General features: G+C 52.4%; 7 protein-coding genes across 7 annotated transcripts in view; 4 read left to right on the top strand and 3 right to left on the bottom strand.

Annotated features, from left to right (window-relative positions):
* Nucleotides 1-394, top strand: part of CCM_02240 (uncharacterized protein) — a gene marked incomplete at both ends in the record, with an annotated part of 986 nt that extends 592 nt beyond the window's left edge. Inside the window, one exon of the mRNA XM_006667392.1 lies at nucleotides 17-394. Coding sequence (XP_006667455.1) covers nucleotides 17-394 — 378 coding nt within the window. The remainder of the gene's footprint in view (nucleotides 1-16) is intronic.
* A 5,149-nt stretch (nucleotides 395-5,543) lies between these two features.
* On the top strand, nucleotides 5,544-6,353 carry CCM_02239 (uncharacterized protein; the record flags this gene model as incomplete). Its single annotated transcript, XM_006667391.1, has 1 exon — nucleotides 5,544-6,353. One exon carries the CDS (start codon nucleotides 5,544-5,546, stop codon nucleotides 6,351-6,353), a length of 810 nt encoding a protein of 269 aa, XP_006667454.1.
* A 4,410-nt stretch (nucleotides 6,354-10,763) lies between these two features.
* Nucleotides 10,764-13,342, bottom strand: CCM_02238 (coiled-coil domain-containing protein MTMR15; the record flags this gene model as incomplete). Its single annotated transcript, XM_006667390.1, has 2 exons — nucleotides 10,764-12,766; nucleotides 12,796-13,342. 2 exons carry the CDS (start codon nucleotides 13,340-13,342, stop codon nucleotides 10,764-10,766), a joined length of 2,550 nt encoding a protein of 849 aa, XP_006667453.1.
* Nucleotides 13,343-13,562: 220 nt separating this feature from the next.
* CCM_02237 (COMPASS complex subunit Sdc1, putative) lies at nucleotides 13,563-14,094 on the top strand (the record flags this gene model as incomplete). Its single annotated transcript, XM_006667389.1, has 3 exons — nucleotides 13,563-13,706; nucleotides 13,759-13,967; nucleotides 14,022-14,094. 3 exons carry the CDS (start codon nucleotides 13,563-13,565, stop codon nucleotides 14,092-14,094), a joined length of 426 nt encoding a protein of 141 aa, XP_006667452.1.
* Nucleotides 14,095-14,391: 297 nt separating this feature from the next.
* CCM_02236 (40S ribosomal protein S13) lies at nucleotides 14,392-15,136 on the bottom strand (the record flags this gene model as incomplete). The annotated part of the gene is made up of 4 exons (XM_006667388.1): nucleotides 14,392-14,565; nucleotides 14,645-14,691; nucleotides 14,816-14,848; nucleotides 14,935-15,136. The coding sequence occupies 4 exons, from the start codon at nucleotides 15,134-15,136 to the stop codon at nucleotides 14,392-14,394; spliced, it is 456 nt and encodes a 151-aa protein (XP_006667451.1).
* Nucleotides 15,137-16,021: 885 nt separating this feature from the next.
* On the bottom strand, nucleotides 16,022-17,985 carry CCM_02235 (splicing factor u2af large subunit; the record flags this gene model as incomplete). The annotated part of the gene is made up of 5 exons (XM_006667387.1): nucleotides 16,022-16,048; nucleotides 16,101-16,312; nucleotides 16,370-16,631; nucleotides 16,683-17,819; nucleotides 17,872-17,985. 5 exons carry the CDS (start codon nucleotides 17,983-17,985, stop codon nucleotides 16,022-16,024), a joined length of 1,752 nt encoding a protein of 583 aa, XP_006667450.1.
* Nucleotides 17,986-18,527: 542 nt separating this feature from the next.
* CCM_02234 (N-glycosylase/DNA lyase) lies at nucleotides 18,528-19,818 on the top strand (the record flags this gene model as incomplete). Its single annotated transcript, XM_006667386.1, is given in 3 exon segments — nucleotides 18,528-18,682; nucleotides 18,702-18,978; nucleotides 19,084-19,818. 3 exon segments carry the CDS (start codon nucleotides 18,528-18,530, stop codon nucleotides 19,816-19,818), a joined length of 1,167 nt encoding a protein of 388 aa, XP_006667449.1.
* Between the last annotated feature and the right edge of the window lie 293 nt (nucleotides 19,819-20,111).

Raw genomic sequence — 20,111 nt, 5'->3', positions numbered from 1 at the left:
TGCTGTTGACGCCAAGGTCGACGCCAAGGTTACTGCTATTGTCGACGCCAAGGTCGATGCCGCGGTTAACGCCAAAGTCACTGCTGTTATCGATGCAAAGGTTGCTGCCATCGTCGACGCCAAGGTAGCTGCCGCTGTCAACGCCAAGGTTGATGCTACCATCGACGCCAAAGTCACCGCCGCTGTCAACGCCAAGGTCAGCGCCAAGGTCGAAGCCCGCAACTTCCACGCCAACGCCAACGCCCTCGTCGGCAAGCTCGTCGACGCCACCGGCAAGGCCGCCGTGACGCCCTTCCCCCAGAACCCGCCCGTCGATATTGACGTCGACGCCGCCGTCGCCGTCAACGGCATCGTTGGCGGCGCCGAGCACAAGCTGCCTCTGCGCAGCCTGTAAATTGCGTGTCAGTTTGGCCAGAAACGCTGTGCGGGCGACTGGCAATAGCGTCGCAATGGGGTATATGGCCTTGGACGGCATTGACAGTATCAAGTTACAATTCCTCCCGACTGGCTAAACTCTTCTTCTCATCTACAAACAAGCCAGAAAAGAGATATGATGATCTTTTGGGCATTACGTTTATTCTATAATTTATTTTCTAGCTAGGGGATGACAAGTAAATGTTTGATGTTGCTTCGACTCCAAGTCGCAGCGTTATGGAGTCTTTTACGCTCCGCTTCTGATGAATATAGACCACTTTTGACCTTGCTATTTTCTTGAACTGTTCTTTCCAAAGTATTCTTGTTTGTTTGTTATTGATAAGCTGACAAATCCGGAGCCACTTCAAGCGCCGCGCCTGTTTTGTTGTACCAGACACAACCAACCTCGCTCGTTATGCGGTGCCCAGATTTGTCATCTCCCGCTGCCACATTATTTATTACACGTGAAAGATGCAGTAGAACCGCCAAGGCTGGCTCCAGTCGCTGCGCCATCGTGGTGCATTTGCAGCCTGCGCGGACAAATGCTGCATGCTCTGGCTTCGTCAGCAGACACACCATGGCCGCATAGCTGCCTGGCGTTTGTTCTGCAGTCATTGGAGAATTTATACAAAAGGGATTAAACGAGGATGCCCGATGCAAGCCACTGGATTCACGCCTACGAATGCAAGGCTCAGCTGGCCAAAGTCTGTAGAGAGACTAAGCAGGGCTCTTCCCACGCGCCGACATCTTGGGCCGTCGTACAACTGCAAGCCACGCCCAATGCTAGCAGAACGCATGATTGTATAGTGGACATGAAATGAGGCTGTTGACTTGTTCTCTGCTTGAGATTTGGCCTGGTGATCACTTCAGTTGATTGTGGTCTTGGCCACTGTCCATGGCGAGGGCCATGCCGGGCAACCAGGCCGCAGCTCAACAAGCCCGGACTTTGAAGATAAAGGCGGTGTGAGGGGTGACCTTTCATCATCTATCAGGTCTCTGAGATATTAGATCAAACAACATAAACGAAAAAGGCTGTAGCTGCTGCCTCGCGCTACCCGAGTAGCGTTGCTTTGGAGCGCCGTGGCGCATCTATTAGCGACTCCCAAGAGGGCATTCGCCGGTAGCTCTAAAATTAGCTCATAGAAACTGATGTGTTGTCAAGAGCTATGATCTCCTCTCTGGAATCCTTGATACTGGTTAATAATAAGCGCTCTTTGGAGCCTTGCTGGGCCGGGTAAATCGTTGTACCACGTTGGGAGGACCCGTGTAACATGGCCGTTGTTGAGCCACCCACACCAGCCATTTCTCGCCTGGCCGAAGAAGAATGAGTCAAGAGCTGCATTCTGTCGGCGGTTCATCGATACATGTGTAAAGTATCGCCTGCATCGGCCAGATAGGCCTGCAGATGCAGGCGACGGTGGCATCAAGGTGGGTAGGTAGCGGGACGCGTCTGCAGTCGTTTTTCGTGCAAGTGTGCGTGGCACAAGAAAACAGGAGCTACATACATATGATGGGGCGCGAAACGGGAAAGAGAAAGTAAACAACGTGGTGCTTTTCAATGCCGACGCAAGGCGGGCAGTTGAATGCGCGAGGCCCTTTGTGTCTGTGAACCAGGGCACTCACCGATATCTTGGGCGGTGTCATGAAAGCGGTTGGCGGGTAGCTGTTTTCTTCTTCTTGCACGGGAAGCCATAATAAGCCAGCCTAGTTAACCGGGCAAATTGGGCATTGACCAATGGCGAGTAGGTGCTATTGGTCCCGGGAGTCTGGTTCACGGCAGGACCAGCTACGTGCAACAAGCCAGTTGGCTGAAGGTTAGTTACCGAGTTAGCTTGGTCGGGCGCCACAAAAGCCCAAGCCTAATGGCGCGCCAGAAACGCCACCAACAGGAAAGAAAGAGGAGCCAAAAGCGGGTGAAGATGACGGGAAGGCGTGAGAAGATTGAAAAGCTGGCAACAGACGGTGAAGACGAGAGAAAACCAGCTGACGAGATGGGAGTTGACGCTCCAAATCGTTCTGGAAGGAACGGCACCCCGTTGGTCGACGCCATGCATACCTTAGTAGATACTAATGTACCAAGTAAGCGGGACAGCTTGGGGCGCTTATAGACAGGGGGTAGAGCCTAAAAAAAGCCTGAGAAGGCTGGGTAATATCAGGTGCGACACGAAAAAGAAAAAGAAAAGAAAAAAGGCAAAAATTCCAAGCGCGGGTCGAGGAGCACAAGAAAAACGCCAGTTGTAATTGCAGGTTGTTTTGGCGGGCAGCAGTCTGCGTCGAACGCGCAGCCGGGTTTATCAGCGTCCAATGGTTTCGGTGGGGAGACTGCATTGAGAAAACGCCCATGGGCTTCAATCTTGGTCAGCCAGCCCCCTCCCAGCGGCTGGTATTACACAGAAACGAGCGTGAGCCAGGCAGAGCCCGACGGCGAGCGACTGAATGGATCGTGAAGTCGGCGGCTCGCGTGGGTATGCTGTGTCATGGGAGAGCGGCAGCGCACAGAGCCAATGGATGGATGGTCGGCGAAGCGCTCCTTGCGACGGGACGAGTCTGGGGCAACACATCGATAGGGTCGCGGGACGTGTGCCTGTCTTTTTTTTTTCAACTGATTCACGAGTGAGTAAGATGAACCTACGAGATTGGTGAATGGGGGGTTTGCCTTGGGTACAGGCGCTTAGACGAAACAAAGGGTTGATTCAATCGCCAAGGCTTGCGATTCCAGAGATGAACGGCCATGTACCACCGGTATTGAGATGGTGAAGGCTCTCTAGTCCTCCAACTGGCCTCTGAGTTTGCTTCTGATTGCGCTGTCGTTATCACATCTCTGTTTAACTCGTATGTGTGGTGCATTAGTCTTCGCTAGTTGGAGGAGTCAGGACCGTGTTGGCAACGCCTCTTCTCCACTGCATGGCCCGAATGTAGGCAGGGAGCCGGAGCTGCGCCGCATCCCCGGTCCCGGCCAGGCCGGCGCCGTCAACGTGCGTCTACCCTTTCTTTTCAACAGGACCAGGGTTGTCTCGTCCGTCCGCGCCCCCCTCCCTGTGGGTATTCTCGCCCGGCTACTCGTCAGCCCCAGGATTGCTCGTTTGAAGAAGAGAAGCGGAAACAAGGTCTCAACTTTGAAGAGAGGTGTGTGAAGAAGAATTTGGAATGGCGGCAGGGGCGAAGCCGTTTGGCTCGACCGATTGTGTGGAATACGCCAAGGCGAAGCGCCGAGGCCGAATTCACCGTCACGCTGACAACGGCCTGCGGATAGAGAGTGGCCAAAAGGTAGAGCCGAGCGAGAGCTAATAGTTATCTGTACCGTAGCTTCTAGTTACTTGAGCCAGAAGGCATTTCCGTCGTTGAGGGGAGCTGGTCTCTGTCAGAATCGGTAGTTGTGTGCTGAACCTGCTGATAGACACGCCCCCCTCTCCATAAGTTGCCCAATCGCAAGGGCACAAGACAAGGTCGGATCGGGGTAGGGGGGCGTGACGACCGAATCACAGGACTCTGGGAGCACCTTTTTTGCGTCTCGAAAAGGCTGGGCGCGTACTGATGGACAAGCATTGAAGCAAGCAGACTAGTTACTGGTATCCGTATCCGTAGTTGTGGGTGGTTCGAGAAGACAGGGTGACAGGTTGGCTGAGGGGAGCAACGCGAAGGTCTGCCCCGCTAAGAGAGGCAAACGACTGGCTGTCGGCTGTCGAGCAGGCGCCGAGCGAGGGGGGGGGGTCCACTGGTTTGGTTTGGTTTGGTTTTATTTTATCTTTATTATGTTAGTTATGTACTCTGTCTATTTTCTGACAAAGGCGTCTGTTTAGGTACCAGCCCAAGTTTTGGCGTTGAAACCATCATGACTATATCAGTCAGATGTAGGTATGGGCGTATTGCAAGTCTACCTAGGTAGGTAGGTAGGTAGTTACGTTCTGCCAATGGCCACAACATCTGCCAACCGGTTCCTATGACGAACACCAAGTCCTTAATTTGGCCACATTGGATTGCTAATTATTCAACAAATTCGCCCCCGTGCCTATTTTGAGTATCTCCGCATCCTGGTCTCGCCTCCGGCTTGCGCCCCGAAATCATCCACAGCAGGCCGGGGTCAACCGACTTGGCTCAGGAGCAAGCAGCGGCCAGCCGTTCATCGCTGGCATCTTGTGCACTGGCACACACTTCAAACACAACATGGACGAAAATTACTCTGGTGACCCCTCTTTGCCACCGTATCCCGTTGCAAACCAATCTCAATTCCCCCTTTCTTCTTTTCTTTTCTTCGCTTGTCGGCGCCAGTTGAAACGGCTCTCTCGGCACAGTGCATATCTAGGCAGGTACTGTAATTCCAAGGCAGCACGCGCCAAAGCGGTCCCTGTAAGCCCTGTATTTAGGTAGCTGCGCGGCATTCCAGGCTGCCACTGCCTCAGCTGGTCCACTGTCCACTGCCACTGTCCACGGTCTGGCACCCACCACCTTGCAGCGCTTCCAAGCCTCCAAGGCAGCCTGCCAGGCAAGCAACCAGCTGCCATTAAAAACTTCAAGCACACACCCACTAACCTCGCAGCCGCACCCCTCCTCCCATCATCATCCTCTTTTTTAAACTCTCCCTCTCGTCCATCCATCTCCCATCCCACCACACCACCATTTATTCATATTCATCCATTCGTCCAGTCATCTATCCACCACTCTTCTCTTCTTCTTTCTCTTCTTCCCATCCCATCCCATCCAACCCCCCCCTCCAAGCTTCAAGACCACACCCCTCCTCCATACACCACTTGCTGCCGCTGGGCTATGCTCTCTCATTACTCGCCTACTGTCAATATACATAAACGCCAACACTGCCGCATCCTTCTTCCCACGCTTGCCTGTTCCCTTCTTCTACTTCAAGGCTGACCCTGATCATACCACCGCCGTCTTACTTTATTGCTCCGTCGCCATCGCCATTAGCCTTCACTCTTTTCAACACTCTCGTCGCCCATCGCCGCCCATCGCCGCCCATCACATATTCGCACCACTCATCCCTCCATCTGCTCCGTCTTGTACGGCACCCTTGTTCGATACCCGCCAACGTCGTTCGCCTGTCTTGGTTTATTAGAGTCTCGACAAGCCGTTTGCGCCCACAAACCAAACGCCCATAACGTCGATTCCTCTTCAAAATGCCCGGTCCCAAACCCAAGCTCGAGGTCGCCACGCCCGTCACTAGCAACTTCCCTTCCGAAATCACCTCTGCCACCTCAGTCAACACGGCCACGCCCCTCTCGAGTCTGAGCCTACCCGCCTTCTTGTGTAAGGCGGAACCGGACTTCGTCAAGACGCCCATTAGCCCCCCGCTGGCGTACACCGATTTCCTCTCTAAAGCCATGTCCCTCAACTCGCCCATTGTCGCCGCCGCCGCGGAAACCACGCCGCTCGAACCTTTGCCTGCCACCGATGCCAGCGAAAAGCCCGACGACAGCAGCATCAGCGCCCCCAGCACCACTGGCAGTAACAGCGCCAAGGACGACCAGTCAGTGTCGGCGTCGCCCACCACTTCTGCCTCTGCTGCTAGCACCAAGCCCTCATCGCCCGCCACAGCCACGACACTCTCTGCCTCGGAAAGGGCCTCGGCCGTGGAAAGGGCACTGGCCTCTGCCTCTGCATCTGCTTCTCTCGTGCCCCCGAGCCCATTTACCAAAGCGCCCATGTCGGCGCCGCTCACAGGGCCAACGTCATTTCCTAGCTTCCAAATCCCTCCCAGCCCGGCCCTCTCCAACCTCGACTCGCCCATGAGCGCCGTCAGCTCCATGTTCTCCCCCTACAGCGGCCGCTCCTCGCGCCCTGTTTTTGACTGGGATGCCGCCATCAAGAAGCGCACCAAGACGGCCCGCACCAGCGTCCGTCATATTCGCGAGGTGGTGACGAGAACAGTCACCTACACCCCACGCATGGAACCCGCCCCCCGCGGCAAGCGACGCAAAGTTGAATAATTCGACGAGGCCGTGCCTGCTGAATTGACGCTCCTCGACTGGTTTCGAGACTGCCCTTCGCATTTACTGAGACGACGTTATGACCAGCACGGCTGCTGCTTGGCCAGCTACCGTGCAAGACCAATATCAACCACTTGACCTTCTTGGGATTGCATATGAGCAAAATCTCTTTTGGCACCAGAGTTTTGTTTACACGATGCTGTTTTCTCATGTTTTTTTTTTACATTCACATCCACTGTTTTTAGATGATTTCTTTTACTCTATTTCTTTATACCTCCTAGGAGTTTCACGGGGAGCAACAAAAACCACACAAGGATGACGCTTCGGTGCTAATGCGCTGGCCGATGCTGAGCGCATCCAACGATTTTACGCAACCATATTGGGAGAAGGATAGGCGCCAGGACGACATGACAGACCACGCAAGCAGCTAGAGTTCTCAACTTTACCATCTTGCTCTGTGTCTTTTTCATATGTTTTTTATTTGTTTTTGGATTCTTTATTTAGCATGGGCATTGGCAGCTACAAGGACGTTGGCAGTGGGATACGTCCAAGATGTGGATGGTGTGATGTGCATTCCGGGCACAATACACATCTCGTTTAGTTATCAGCCTCGAAGAGTCACAGACAGATTAGGTAGCAAAGCGTGTGACTTGATAATTACCCATGCATTTCTTTTGGACCGAGTTGATGATGTGATTCGCTCCAGTACTGTGATGGCATGTCTCAGGCATGACCGAGGGCTTGCTATGCAGAGTGAACGGCACTGCCCAGTGCCTGCTGCCAAGTACCGAACCGATGGGAACACACACACACACACACACAGCCTGGTAAGCTCAAGCCACCACCAGGACGCAAGGAAGGAAGAAAAGCAAAGCAGAGCACCACGATGGGGGCCAAAGCGAGAGAGGGGAACTAGACTAGACGGCCGCACAAAGCCCCAAGGAGAGAAGGGGAGGGAATCTCCGAGGTAACCGCCCGCCGGGCCTATTTCATGTATCAAAGATTGGCTGGCCTCTCTCACTCCAAGCCATAAGCCAGTCATTCGTAAGCGATTGTTCCCTCCGTACGCCAAAACCACGCATACATAGTATAGACAAGAAGATATGCAACGCTACCCGCTGCAATAAACGGCCGGACACCCCCCCCTCCAAGCCACTTGCCTCTGCAACAGGGGGGAGGGGTCCCTTTTACTATTTTGTGTGATCTGCTTGTCTTTGTTGCAGTAGTGCCGGCATATGGTCATGACTCCCACGCACCCCCTCATCTACACTGCAACGAAAACGCAAGAAAAGGCCTCGAAAAAAAAACAACATCTTGATAGTGGATCGAATCATCAGCAGGGGATGCTGGTCAAGGACTTTAAAAAAAAGAAAGAAAGAAGAAAGCTCGTTAATTAGCCCCTCAACGAGACGCTAACTTATAAAAGGAAGTAAAACGAGAACCCCCAGAACGCCGAGGGGTTTCATCTTGCCTTGGGGATATGTTTTGTAATGGGTGATATGTACTTTGATATACCACTTCTTTTGCACAAAAGTGGTTACGATATGAGAGAGAGAGAAGTGGCACTAGTAAATAGCCACTATTCAGACCCAATCTGACGGGTTGGTAGTTGAAAACCGACAGGGATTTTGACAGGGCCCTTTTGTCACATTCGCCCTCTCTTACACGCTTCGGCTCCGGGGGGTTTTTTGCTCGTTCAAGGAAGGCCAACAAAAAGTTCTTGTAGCGCAAGCTCGTGTCATGCTCCAACATTTTGCAGCAGCCAGCCTGGGCAGTGTTACCGTTGTTGGCGCCCAGGCTGCCACAATCATGAAGAAAAAAAGGACCATCTTAGATGATTAGACCTGGTGGGGGGAATAGCTTCGGTAGTTGCGAGAAGACTCCAAAACAGAAAGTGGAAAATTTGTGGAAAAAATGTTTCCCTTTCTTCTTCATTCCCCAATCGTGGCTTGATGATGCGCATTCCCGAGTCCACCCCCCCCCCTTCTCCATCCACTTCACCTTCTTCAGCTGGTGTGGGCAATGTTGCAGAATTTATGCCAGCCCAAGCCCGGATACCGGGGAATATGCAGTGCCAAAATGAATAACTCGATCAAAAAAGAAACTAGGCATTAATTCATTATCCCGCCCCCGCACTTGCTGCGCACTGCAGCGCCATTTCTTTTGTTCAAATCACTCATTTTTATACCGCCTTTTCGAGTCTGCCGCCGAGGGACGATCCGACCCGGGGGGGAGGGGCTGGCTGTCGACAAGCCCAAAAGTTGGCGATGCTTGTTCTGTCAGACCCGCGTGCAACGCGGTCTAGGCTGTTCCCTTGTACAACAAGTTGATCAACCACTCTATATTACATTTTTTGTGTGACGATTCCTTACATTTTGACTCGGCAACCACGCGCACGCACCTTGGCCCGCCACCCAATTCCTCTTTTTTACCCTCCTGTGTGACGGCTGGCGCCAGCACCTCCAAGGCGCGCTCCCTCCTACCCACTCAACTGGCAGTCGCTCATCATCATGCACATCAGGGAGGGGTGGTGGTCCCCCGGGTTGCAGATGGGGGGCGGGTAGAAAGCGGCGGCTCTGTTCATCTCCTTCTCATCTCAAATACCCTTTCCACCTACTGTTGTGATTTTGTGTTTCCTTGATCGCTGCATCGGCGCATCGCCTGGTAAAGCCACGCCGCTCCCCCTCTGCAGCTTCATGCCTCCGGGGGCGGCGAGAGGAGCAAAATAGATAGGTTGGAAACTAGGGCCAGGCTGCAACTCTTTGCCCCTCGGCAGATGCCGCAACCCTTGTCTCTAAAAAGCCAAGAAAACACCCTTCCACGTGGGATTTGGTGCCGGGTTGTTGCCTTCCATGGTAGGTAGTTATGCCCAAACTTGCTCGACTTACACACCTTCTGGATGGCAGCTTTCTTGACGGCGTCGTACAGCGTTGTTCGGTCACTTGCACAAAATCGGACAACCCCCGCCAATGTCAGCGACAGGCGTTCTTCCCAGCCTCCCTAAATAGCCAGAGTTTGTTTCCCTTGAGAGCACACACATGCACGGAATGGCCAGGCGTTTCGTTCCCCCAAAGACGCGTTCCATCCCCCCCCCTTCCGTTTCTCCCACACACACCCTTGCCACGCCGGACCAGTCAGTGACGAGCTCTAAGCGCCAGCAGCTGGTTTAGCACTGGCTTCATTGGCTAGTGCTTCTGCTCCAGCTCGTCACCCACTCCAGTCAGCCTCGGCCTCTTGATTGGTAGTTGGTTAAGCGCCCGTCATGGTGGAACCTAAACCCTGGGACGAGGTGGTGTGGACCGCGCCCTTGTTTCCCTTGTCTCGCCCAAGACTTGGGGATTTTGCTAGTTAGTTCGTTGATTAAGCCGATTTGGTCACATCTCGCTCCGGATTAGCCTCAACTCATTGTCTTTGACTCTTTTTTTTTTTTTTCTGCTGCCCCTCTCGGCTTCTTCCCGCTCTTGGTCCCGTTGAGCGCACAGTCTCCAGGCAACGATCAGCATCACGGACCTTTGCGTGGCATTTGCATCTGGCTCCTCACGGAAATCGACCCATCTCTTTCGTGCACGGCGCAGTAAACGGAACACTGACGGAGCTGGAAATTTGTGCTTCGGCCCAGTCGTGTTTCTGTGTCTTTCTGAGCTGTAAAAGCAGGATAATAGCTGTTTCCTCTTTCATGTCCACTTCGTGCCTAGCTTACATTTGGATCCTGCCCGCGCATTGTTGCATTAGTTAGACCCCTAGCTAGTAGCGGCTCAAGTACACATTCATCCCCATGTCACAAGTCGAAAAGAGTTGCCTCGCTCATGTCCAAGTGTGTCCGTCCTGATATCCGGCGCTATCAGTATGATGATGGTTTCAGAAAACATTCGTGACCCCGGAAAAGAACCCAACAAACCGCATTGCTGCCTATGAGTCCATCGGCGCGAATCGCCAGGCGATGATGCGTCGACATGTCGCCGCGCCACACAATCTGCTCTCTTTGATAACCATATGACACCTTCCCAAACTAGCGTCATGTCAGTGTACCAAGTATACCAAACACTCCACTACCAGTGTGCCTCTCAAACGAGACCACCCTGCTCCAGGCTCCAGCTCCGGCTCCTTCGTAATTGGCGCGGGTCATGTGTCTGTTCTCGTACACTTGCTCCTTCTGTGACATGCCTCGAGCTGCAGCTGTAGGTTGCGCCACTAGAGCAACATGGGGCACGATGCAGTGCAATCTTCGTTGCCTCCAGCGAGCGCCTTCTCTTTCAGCGCAAGTCCCCGTGGAAGCAAGACACTAGGCTTCAGAGCAGTCGCCGCCGGGTCGAGATGCCGTCTAGTCGAGATGCCGTCCAGCCTGGCCACTGGCAACTTTCTGCCGGGCAGGCTTGCCTAAATCCCTGGGCTCTGGAAATCGTCGGCACTTCAGCCCACTTCGCGCACTTCTTGGGCGACCGCGTTGCAGAGAGCCACCTTGACCCCGGCTGCTGTTAGCACATGGATCCATACTCGTTGCGTCTCACTCAGACGGTCATTCTCGCTCTTCACCTCCACAAACATCACATCTCCCTTCCGCCCCCCCGAGGTGCCATCAGAAGACTCATTGGTACGCCATAAAATCAGGTCTGGAATACCACCCCCCCTCTGTCTGTACTCCTGTGCCATGACCTTGCAAATCGCCGCCAGAGCGCCTCCGTCAAAGCATCGCACAAGCTCCGTCAGGTCATCGACTTCATAGTCCCAGTTGAGTCCCACGACTGCTGTCCGTCGCTCGTGTTCTCGCTGCCACACAGATCGGACCAAGTCCTCGGCGCGGCCATTTTCAATCTCCACTAGCCTGTGATTGATTTCGGAGGCTCTTGTAGGAAAAAAGACATCCGTGTGTAAGTCAAGAGGGCATGTCTGAAAAGCCGTCTGAAAGACATTCGGTATGTAGAGAAAAAGGATGTCGTAGAAGAGATAGGCAAAGAGTGTTCTGACGATGCGACCCTCGGAGTGGTAACCTTTCCATCCCTCTGCACGGAAGTGGCTCAAACACATATCCTCGACGCTGCACTCGGCCCCCGAATCTAGTTCGTCAAGCCAGATAGTCTTGGTGGGAACACCAGTGTTACCCGGTTTAGTTGTCGTCTCTCGCTTGAGCTGGATCCCCTGTACCGTAATTTCGAGAGGTTTGGCTAACTTGACGTGGCCAAAATCATGTTGCAGTCGCTTTGGTATCCGCAACTTCTTCTCCAACTTCAAGAGTCTCTTCTGCAAGCCAAAGTGAAACGTCAAATGACAATCAGGATCCTGAAGTGCAGTTTCGCAAGTGGCAGCGGCCGTTTTATTCCATTCCCTTTTCCGTCGCTCCAACTCTGCAGGAGCACATGGCTCGCCCAGTTTCGCCATGTAATTCTCCTCCAGCAGGGCTTTCCGCTGATACCAATCCCCTCGGCGTGCAAGATGAAACATTTTCTGGTCGAGAAGCTCTTGGAGCAAATCGTGTTCTCGTCCATATTCCTTAAATTTTCCCATTGCATAGCCTGCCTTGGCAAGAATCCGCGTATATGAATGGCCCGGATTAAGCCGTCGCAGGTATGCCCCTTCCCCAAACTCGTAAACGCATTGCTCCTTGCGCTTTTCTTCTTTCAACAACTTCTTCCAACGAGGATATACAAGGTCGTAAATTTCGAGAATTCGTTGGCAGCCCTTGTCCAGCACCGCTCCACTGCCTTCCAGGCACAGATCAATCTCTGCTTCTAGCCGGATGGCGGCTTCAAATTCCAATAGGTGCTCTCGAGATGCGAATATGGTGCTGGTACGGCAGACGATATACTCTGGAAAGTTTCTGCGAGCAATTTTGGCAAGGATAATAGTCGTCAAAGATTTCTCGGTCCATTCTGTCGATCGGTAGAAAACAAGATGCACTCGTTGAAACAGCTTGAACACAACAGAGGACAGTCGAATACACGGTCCGAGGATATCTGTAACTTTGGAGAGAAACATGTTTTTCTGTTTAGAGTCTTCCCTCTCGGGTTTCGCAATCGAGGAGCCATCAGATTCTGTTGAGTCACGGCTGTTTTGTCTGCTGAGACCCATATCCATGAGGCCAGTCTGCTTGCGGCTCACTTGGGATAGGCTCCGGATCAACTCGGGTTTTGTTCGTCCTTGTGTTTTGGTCTCCTTTGAGAGTGTTTTCAGTTCCTCCAATAAGAGTAGTGATGCCGCCTCTTCCATGTCAGTGAGCAACATTTCGGAAGAGTCAGCAAAAGTAAACGCAGACCCGAGCCTCTCATCCTCGACCTCGATTCCATCTACCTCGCTGGTAGATGCATGTAAAGATGCGCTGCTAGGAAGAGATCTAGTCTGCTGCAACGTAGCAATTGATTTTTCAAGGTTTGCGATGTCATTGTAATAGCCGAGGCGGGACGATCTGTGCCAAGCGGCTGTCTTTCTGAGAAAGAGGCGAACATACCTGTCTTGGTCAGCACATTTTCGGCAGCCAGCTTATACATGACATACAAATATTGCGCTTCATAGTCTAGCGCTTTCCATTGATCAAAGACGCTGAGTTCTCGCTCGTCAAAAAGCTTTGCTTCTTCCTCGAGGACGGTGTCCAAGGCTAGGTTGAAGGCGTCCACGTAAATAGAACTCCTGCCCTTCATCCATAGAGGCTTCGCCTTTTCTGAAGTCTCTTTTTTCGCGCTGATCTGAGATGATTTGTATTCTTCGTATGCATCAAAGGCAGCTTCATCTGACTGCGCCGGAGGCAGCGCATTTTCAACATCTGTAGCTCTTCGAGCTTGATCTCGGGCAGCAGTATCCCCACAGTCATTATCGGCATAGAACTGCTCGTCGTACTCGTCAATGACAGACTTTTCGGATTCCTCGGACACCAAACTGGCGGTTTCATCCATCTTTACTCGTTTCGATGGCGGGCCATCTTTCTCGGTAGCTGGGATGACGTTTAGCAACACATCAGAACCGGCTGTTGATGACAGTTTCTTTTTGAATGCATCCATCGTGGATCATCCATGCCGAACAACGTCCCTTCGTTTTTGAAATGTGCTGGAGACCTCAGTTTTTCGAAAGTGCGGCTGAGACGCGTCGAGAGTACACACGTTCACGGACGCGAAGTCAGGTGATTTCATAGGTAGGAGCTCACAGCCCCGCCAATTACCCGGCGCAAGGAAACGCTACCAAGTTGATCCAAATTGCCAATTGCAAAGTGAAATCGCAAACATGGCGGACGAGAATGTCGCAAGCGAACAGGCACCAGATGCGGTCACTCAGACTATAGTCAATGGTGCCGACACCGCCGTAGACACGTCCAATGAGACACCGCACAAGGATGTGGCCATGACAGAGGCGGCAGTCGATCTAGCTGTATGACGTGCAGCGCAGTTGATCTTGTAATGAAACTGACGCGTTTGAACAGTCTCCCGCTCCTGCGAATGTCGGCGCGAGTCCAGCGCCAGCTAGGACAGGCACACCCGCTCAAGCGTCTCGCGCGCCCTCAGTACACCCCGACCCAGGATTCACCCTGCCATCCGAGGCCGCTCCCAATGGAGATTCCACGCGACGATACTTGAACAACAAAGTCACCGGAGCTCTCCTCGAGGGAATGAAGATGCTGGCCAAAGAACAGTGCGTAAATGCGATAAATGCAGTGCTCCGCGCATCTACACTAACACATACTAGGCCCGACGATCCGCTACGGGTTCTTGGTGAATACTTGATACAGAAATCGAAAGAGATCGAAGGCTCGAATTGATTTGTCAAATTGATGATTGAGGAGTCGCTACAGGATATTTCTGCATGATACGGCGTTCTACAGGATATGTGACATTTCACAGTTATGATACCAGCATTTGAATGTATAAGGGTTTTTAATGGTAGACAAATTGCTATCAATTTGAGCTATTGACCACCTTCATTAGTCCGCTAGGACCGGCGCATAAGCATCATGGCTCTAAATGCACGTGTATTTTCTTTTCCATGAAAATTTCCCAAACTCCAAACCAGGGAAATCCACAGCGGCGCGGCACGATATCGACTAGGACTTCTCCATTTACGCGACAATGGTGCTGGCGGTGGCGGACTCGTACTTCCAGGTGGGAGGGAGGACACCGACAGTCTTGTAGTAACGGGCCAGGCGGTGAATACGGGATTCAATGAGAATGAGGCGGAACTTGGAGTCCTTGTCCTTGCGGTTGCGCTCGAGGTGCTTGCGGACGGCGACAGCCTGTGGGGATCAATTAGCAGATGAACTCGATGTCATCGCGGAAAGAACAGCGTCCGTGGCGTGTCGGGGTATTGCTTACCTTCTTGATAAGCATGTAAAGGTCCTCAGGGAGCTCAGGAGCGAGGCCTATAATCACTCTGTCAGTCAAAACCGTACAGAGGCATAAAAGTGATAATTTGTCTCTTCGCGAGAGATCAAATCCAAGATGTATATCCAACACATCGTTCCGTCTGTATTCAGGGATTCGTACCGTTCGACTTGAGGATGCGAAGAATGCGGTTACCTGCAAAAGCGACAAAGGTTAGCCTCCAGGGTCTCTAGGCTCGAAAGTGTGATTCCTCTCGTCCAAAATCCGTCGTGTAGACATACCAGTGACAAGCTTGACCTGGGAGATACCGTGGGAGTCACGGAGGATGACGCCAATCTGCGAAGGGGTGGCACCCTTTCTGGCGAGCTTGGAGATCTGGTCGACGACCTGCTCGGGAGTGGTCTTCAGCCAGCTGGGAGCGACGCGGCTGTAGGGGAGGGCGGAGGCGGAGATACCCTTGCCGTTGCTGTGAAGTCTACCCATGTTGTCGGTGGTTGTCGATTATCGCGTGTTGAGGTTGGAGGAGTCGTGATGGAGTTTTCTCGGGCTGGCGCAAATGAAGTTTGCGAGGGCGGCCTGAGCAGTGGAGCGTTGCGAATTTTCGCTTAGTTAGGGCAGATTTGTGCGTGGTACAGGTCTGCTCGAGCTAGTACCCTTGCGTCTATCAGCACGTGATGATAATGAACAGCAATGGTGGGCCTCCCTTGCTGCCGCCAGTCTCCGCCAAAATTTCTGAACCTCTCGTTCCCTTTCCTTCCTACCTACCTAACTATCTAACTAATCCTGCTGCCATCATGCGCATCGCATGAACGGTGACCGCTTCGGCGAAGCTGACAGGCGCAGCCTCCTCTTCTTTACCGTAAGTACTTTCACACTTTCACAGAATACTGCATACCCCTTATCAACATGATGATACGAACACTTTGTTTTATATCTGGTACCTCTTAAGTTAGAGGGCTCTCGGGCTCTCACTGCACTAACTCGACTTCTGATCTTACTCTTTCTACACGCTTCAGAACTGCAAGTTTCTTATAGAACCCTTTGCTAACATGCAAAATAGCTTTTTCCATGTAGTAAACTGCCCTTTTGTAGCGAAGTATATAACCCGGCATTATTAGATCACGATTTGAACGCCAACCAATACCGCGTCCCCACGATCCCCCATCATCACAAATGGTTGCCACACGACAGGCCGTCCTCCAGCAACTCCTAGATTTCCTGAGTTTTGCTGTAATCAATGACAGTACAATACACTTTATTGAAATAACAAATGAGAGGCTCAACCCGAACACAACTGGTTATGCCGTGCCAAAGCTTTAGTGCTTAGCCACAGCGAATTTTTATCCCCGCTTTCTTTTCCAGCCTGCTTTACCAGGCACCGACATCAAAGTTCTCCTATAGGATTCGTGAGTACGATTGTCATGGGGATGCTCTGAATAAGACTTACCTCGGGGAAGTATGTCGTCACCACAGTTCTGTCAGCAAACTTTCTGCCTGCCAATGCTTTGAGGGCACCTGTGGTAGAGTCCACAGATTCGAACTTGACGAAAATGCGGCCAACACCTGCCGATTGGCGGCTTCCACCAGCGGGACGTGGTACCTTGACGTCCAAAACCTTGCCGTACTTGGAGCACTCGTCTCGCACGTCCTCGCAAATTTCTGTCATCGCGTTAGTAGCCGTATGCTGCTGCATAGCTAGTCAAGGGACGTCATTACCTTCGTAGTCATCATTATCAAGAAGCTCCTCAGCCGTAACCATGTTGAGAAGCTGTAGAACTCTGGTCGCATCGCCACCATTTCCTTGGCCAGCAAGGTTGCTGATGGCATTAATACCAGCATCGAAGTTGGCCACCTGCGTTCCACCAACACACGCCTTCCTGGCTTTGAGCTTCTTACCGCCAACATCCATCCCGTTAAGAGTGTTCAGGGCTGGCTCATTGGCATTAGTAGGCTCAACGTACTCGGCGAACGCGATACCCTAGTATTTCGGTTAGCGTAATTGCGGTAGTATAAGAGTGCAAAAACTTGCCCTTGATTCTTCAGTGCTTCTCTCCTTGACGAGGACAAAGGCTTTGGGCTTGCCAAAGGCGGCCAGCAGCTCTAATACCTGGTCCTCGGTGAGGAAAGGTGGAATATTTGTAATGCAGAGCTTGTGAATGGTATCAGGTACCGAATTGGAGACAACCTCGGGATTAAAAATGATTTCATCCGGCACAGCAGGCATGACATAGTCCTTCGGGCGACGAATGCTAAGTCCTGGCGTGTCGGCGACCATCGAGGACCCGTCTAGAGCAAGAGCAACAGTGGCATCGCCGGTGTTTTTGAATTCCAGAACGGCGAAGGATTTATCGTTCGAGAGTTGGCAAAGCGCGCAAGGGTCCGTGGCCTCAATGACGTTAAGGCCGTTCAATTGCAGATTAAAGAAGGCCACGAGCGCATCCTCGGTCGTTCCGCTAGGAATATCGGAAACCAGAAGACGCCTGGCTTGTCGCGAGTTGTTGGCCTTGAGTCCAGCGCTGCTGACCTGGCCACCAGCAGGCTGATTCATAAGAGCTTGGAGCTTGGTAGGATCCACCTGCTGTTGTCGCGGTGCGCCAGGCAGAGGGAACATGCCCGACATTTTGGCTTGCTCCGACGTGACAGCCTCATATCCGGGGGGCTTGATATCCCACTGCGTCATGCGACGCTTGCGTTCGAGGACGGGAATGATGTCGGTCAGATCAGGTGTGGGCTCGCGGCGCTTAGGAGGAGACGGGCTTCGGCGTTCTTGCTGGCGCGCGAAGCCATCATCACGGCGGTCTCTGCCACCCCGACGGTGATCATCACCGCCGTCGCGATCGCGCCTACCCTGGACATCATCATCGCGTCTAGCATCGCGGCGGGATGTGCCACGATCTCTGTCCCATTCTCTGTCGCCACCGCCGCTGGGGCCACCGCGACGGTCGCGGCCACCGGTGTATCGCTCCTCGCGCTCCCGGTCTCTATGGTTTCTGCTAGATGCGTACGCATCACCATCTCGGTCTCGGTCGCGACGCTGGCGAAGATCGGGAGATCGCGAGCGTCTTCTGTCTCTATGTCTGTCTCGTCGGTCGTCGCCACGGTCACGGCGATCGCCACGGTCGCGGTCGCCCCTGTCGCCTCGGTCACCTCGTTCGCTCCGGGAGGACTGTTTTTTATTAGCATATCATTCTGGAAATGAGATGAGTGCCTTTTCGTACCTGGTGGTCTCGACGACCATCGCCTTCTTTCGCCGCAAGCATCCCGTCAGCGTTGGCGCGGTTGTGCGAGCTAACAACCGACTCACCTCTAGACGAATAGTTGTCGCCGTTCATGATGGTAGACTAATATTGCGCCTGTCAATTGCAGAGCGCTCTCCTTGATTGATGGAAATGGGAGCTGAGCGGCGGCCTGAGGTCAAGGAAGGGAAAGGCAGAGTCCGTGTCCGTGATGCTGGGAGCTTTTCTGCCAATGGCGCCTAGCTGTTTCAGGCTTAGTGTGTCGCGCACTGCTAATCGCTGGTGGGCGGTCATGTGCGCAACAACACCTAGGTAGGTGACTGGTGTGTCTGTGGCACAAGGAGAATAAAATAATAGTGACGGGGACAGTATTAAGTATAATATGCCTGTTATTATTTTCGATTTTCTGCTATCAACTTGAGTTTTGTTTTTGTTTTTGTTCTGATGGTCACAGTAATGGGCTTTGCTAGAGGTAAAACCTCCAGCGGCTGGTGCCCTGTAGCGCTAGAAGCCGTTTATTATCCTATCCTGCCGAAGCCAGGTTGCATCTTTCTCTGCTTATTCCATCGTGCTTCGCAGATAATCACCAGGGTGGAGACTATTTCGAAGCGCAGCCCTATCGTCTCCATTGCGTAACTATGGCTATGAAACGTGCAGCCGATTGGCAGAAGCTTCCCGTTACACTAGCAGAGCTTTGCATAGACACAACTTTGCGATGTGGCCAGTCATTCAGGTGGCGCAAAATCAATGATGAATGGTATTCTCGGCGCTTAGGTCGATTCGAGGTTGTTCTGTAATGCTAACTATTTTAGGACCTGTGCGCTTCACGGCCGTATCCTATCTCTGAAGCAAGATTCCCAGCATCTTCATTACCAAACAACTTGGCCAAGCTTCCGAAGTGAGCTCGCTGCGCGTTCTGTTTCTATAGCAGAGGATGACACAGAAGATCTTCTCCGGCATTACTTCAGTCTGCGCCTTAATCTCGCCGAACTATACCAACAGTGGTCAAGGGCAGACCCCAACTTCGCCAAGAAAGCCCCTGAATTTGCTGGTGTCCGTATCTTAAGTCAGGATGCTTGGGAGGCCTTGGTAGGCTTTATTTGCAGCAGCAACAATAATATAGCCCGAATTTCCCAGATGGTAAGATCTCGGAAGCTTCACTCTCACAACGCACGCAGACTAAACCTGAGATAGGTTCACAAATTGTGCATACATTATGGGCCGCTGTTAGGACATGTCGGTGATGACCCTATTCACGACTTTCCAACCCCTGAATCTCTCTCTGGGCCTAATGTTGAGAGTCATTTGCGAGAGCTTGGGTTCGGATACCGCGCAAAGTATATCGCCCAGACTGCTCGTGTCATTGCTAAAGAGAAACCCGCGGGCTGGCTTGAAACACTACGAAACCCAGAATCTGTCATGAAAACGTCTGTCAAGGCTGCAGCTGGTAAATCTCCCACCTATAAAGCAGCCCACGAAGAACTTCTTGCGTTGACAGGTGTCGGACCCAAAGTAGCAGACTGTGTCTGCCTCATGGGGCTCGGCTGGGGCGAATCCGTCCCCGTCGACACACATGTTTGGCAGATTGCACAACGTGACTACAAGATGGGCAAAACTAAAACAAAGACCTTTAACAAAGCCATGTACGATGCGGTTGGTGACCATTTTAGGGGCATATGGGGAAGTTACGCTGGTTGGGCTCATTCAGTGTTATTTACTGCTGATTTGAAGTCTTTTGCTGATCGGCCACCAAAGCTAGAAACAGTTTTAAACGGTCAAGTATCACCTGAAGAGGAAAAGCCTGGTAAAACTACCAAGAAACGAGTTAGAACGGAAAAGGTGGTTGACGTGAAGTCAGAGCAGGCAGACGCCTATATGTTAGACATGGAATTACCCGCTAAGAGAAGACGGACGCGGCGTCGGCCGTAACTTCAAGCCATGATGAAGCTCATACTGTAATGAAGAGTATATGAGACACACTTACCGAAATAAAAATTTCTTCATCTTTTTTCCTCAATCCTGTTAACCTTGTGCTGTTCCCGCTCCCTGTAAGCTTAGGTGGCGGCAAATCTTCGGAATTAGCCGCTCTACAGTTTTCTCGCCCCCCTCCGTGTCAAAGCTACGCCAGAAAACTTCAACACAAGCTACCTGTCGCACTTCAACTTACCCATGCGCAACGCTGGCGCTCTTATCGCCCCTTGCACCTTGGAACCGGGATGAGG

Source organism: Cordyceps militaris (assembly GCF_000225605.1).
Source record: "Cordyceps militaris CM01 unplaced genomic scaffold CCM_S00002, whole genome shotgun sequence".
NCBI lineage: Eukaryota > Fungi > Ascomycota > Sordariomycetes > Hypocreales > Cordycipitaceae > Cordyceps > Cordyceps militaris.
This window is presented reverse-complemented; position numbering and strand designations above follow the sequence as displayed.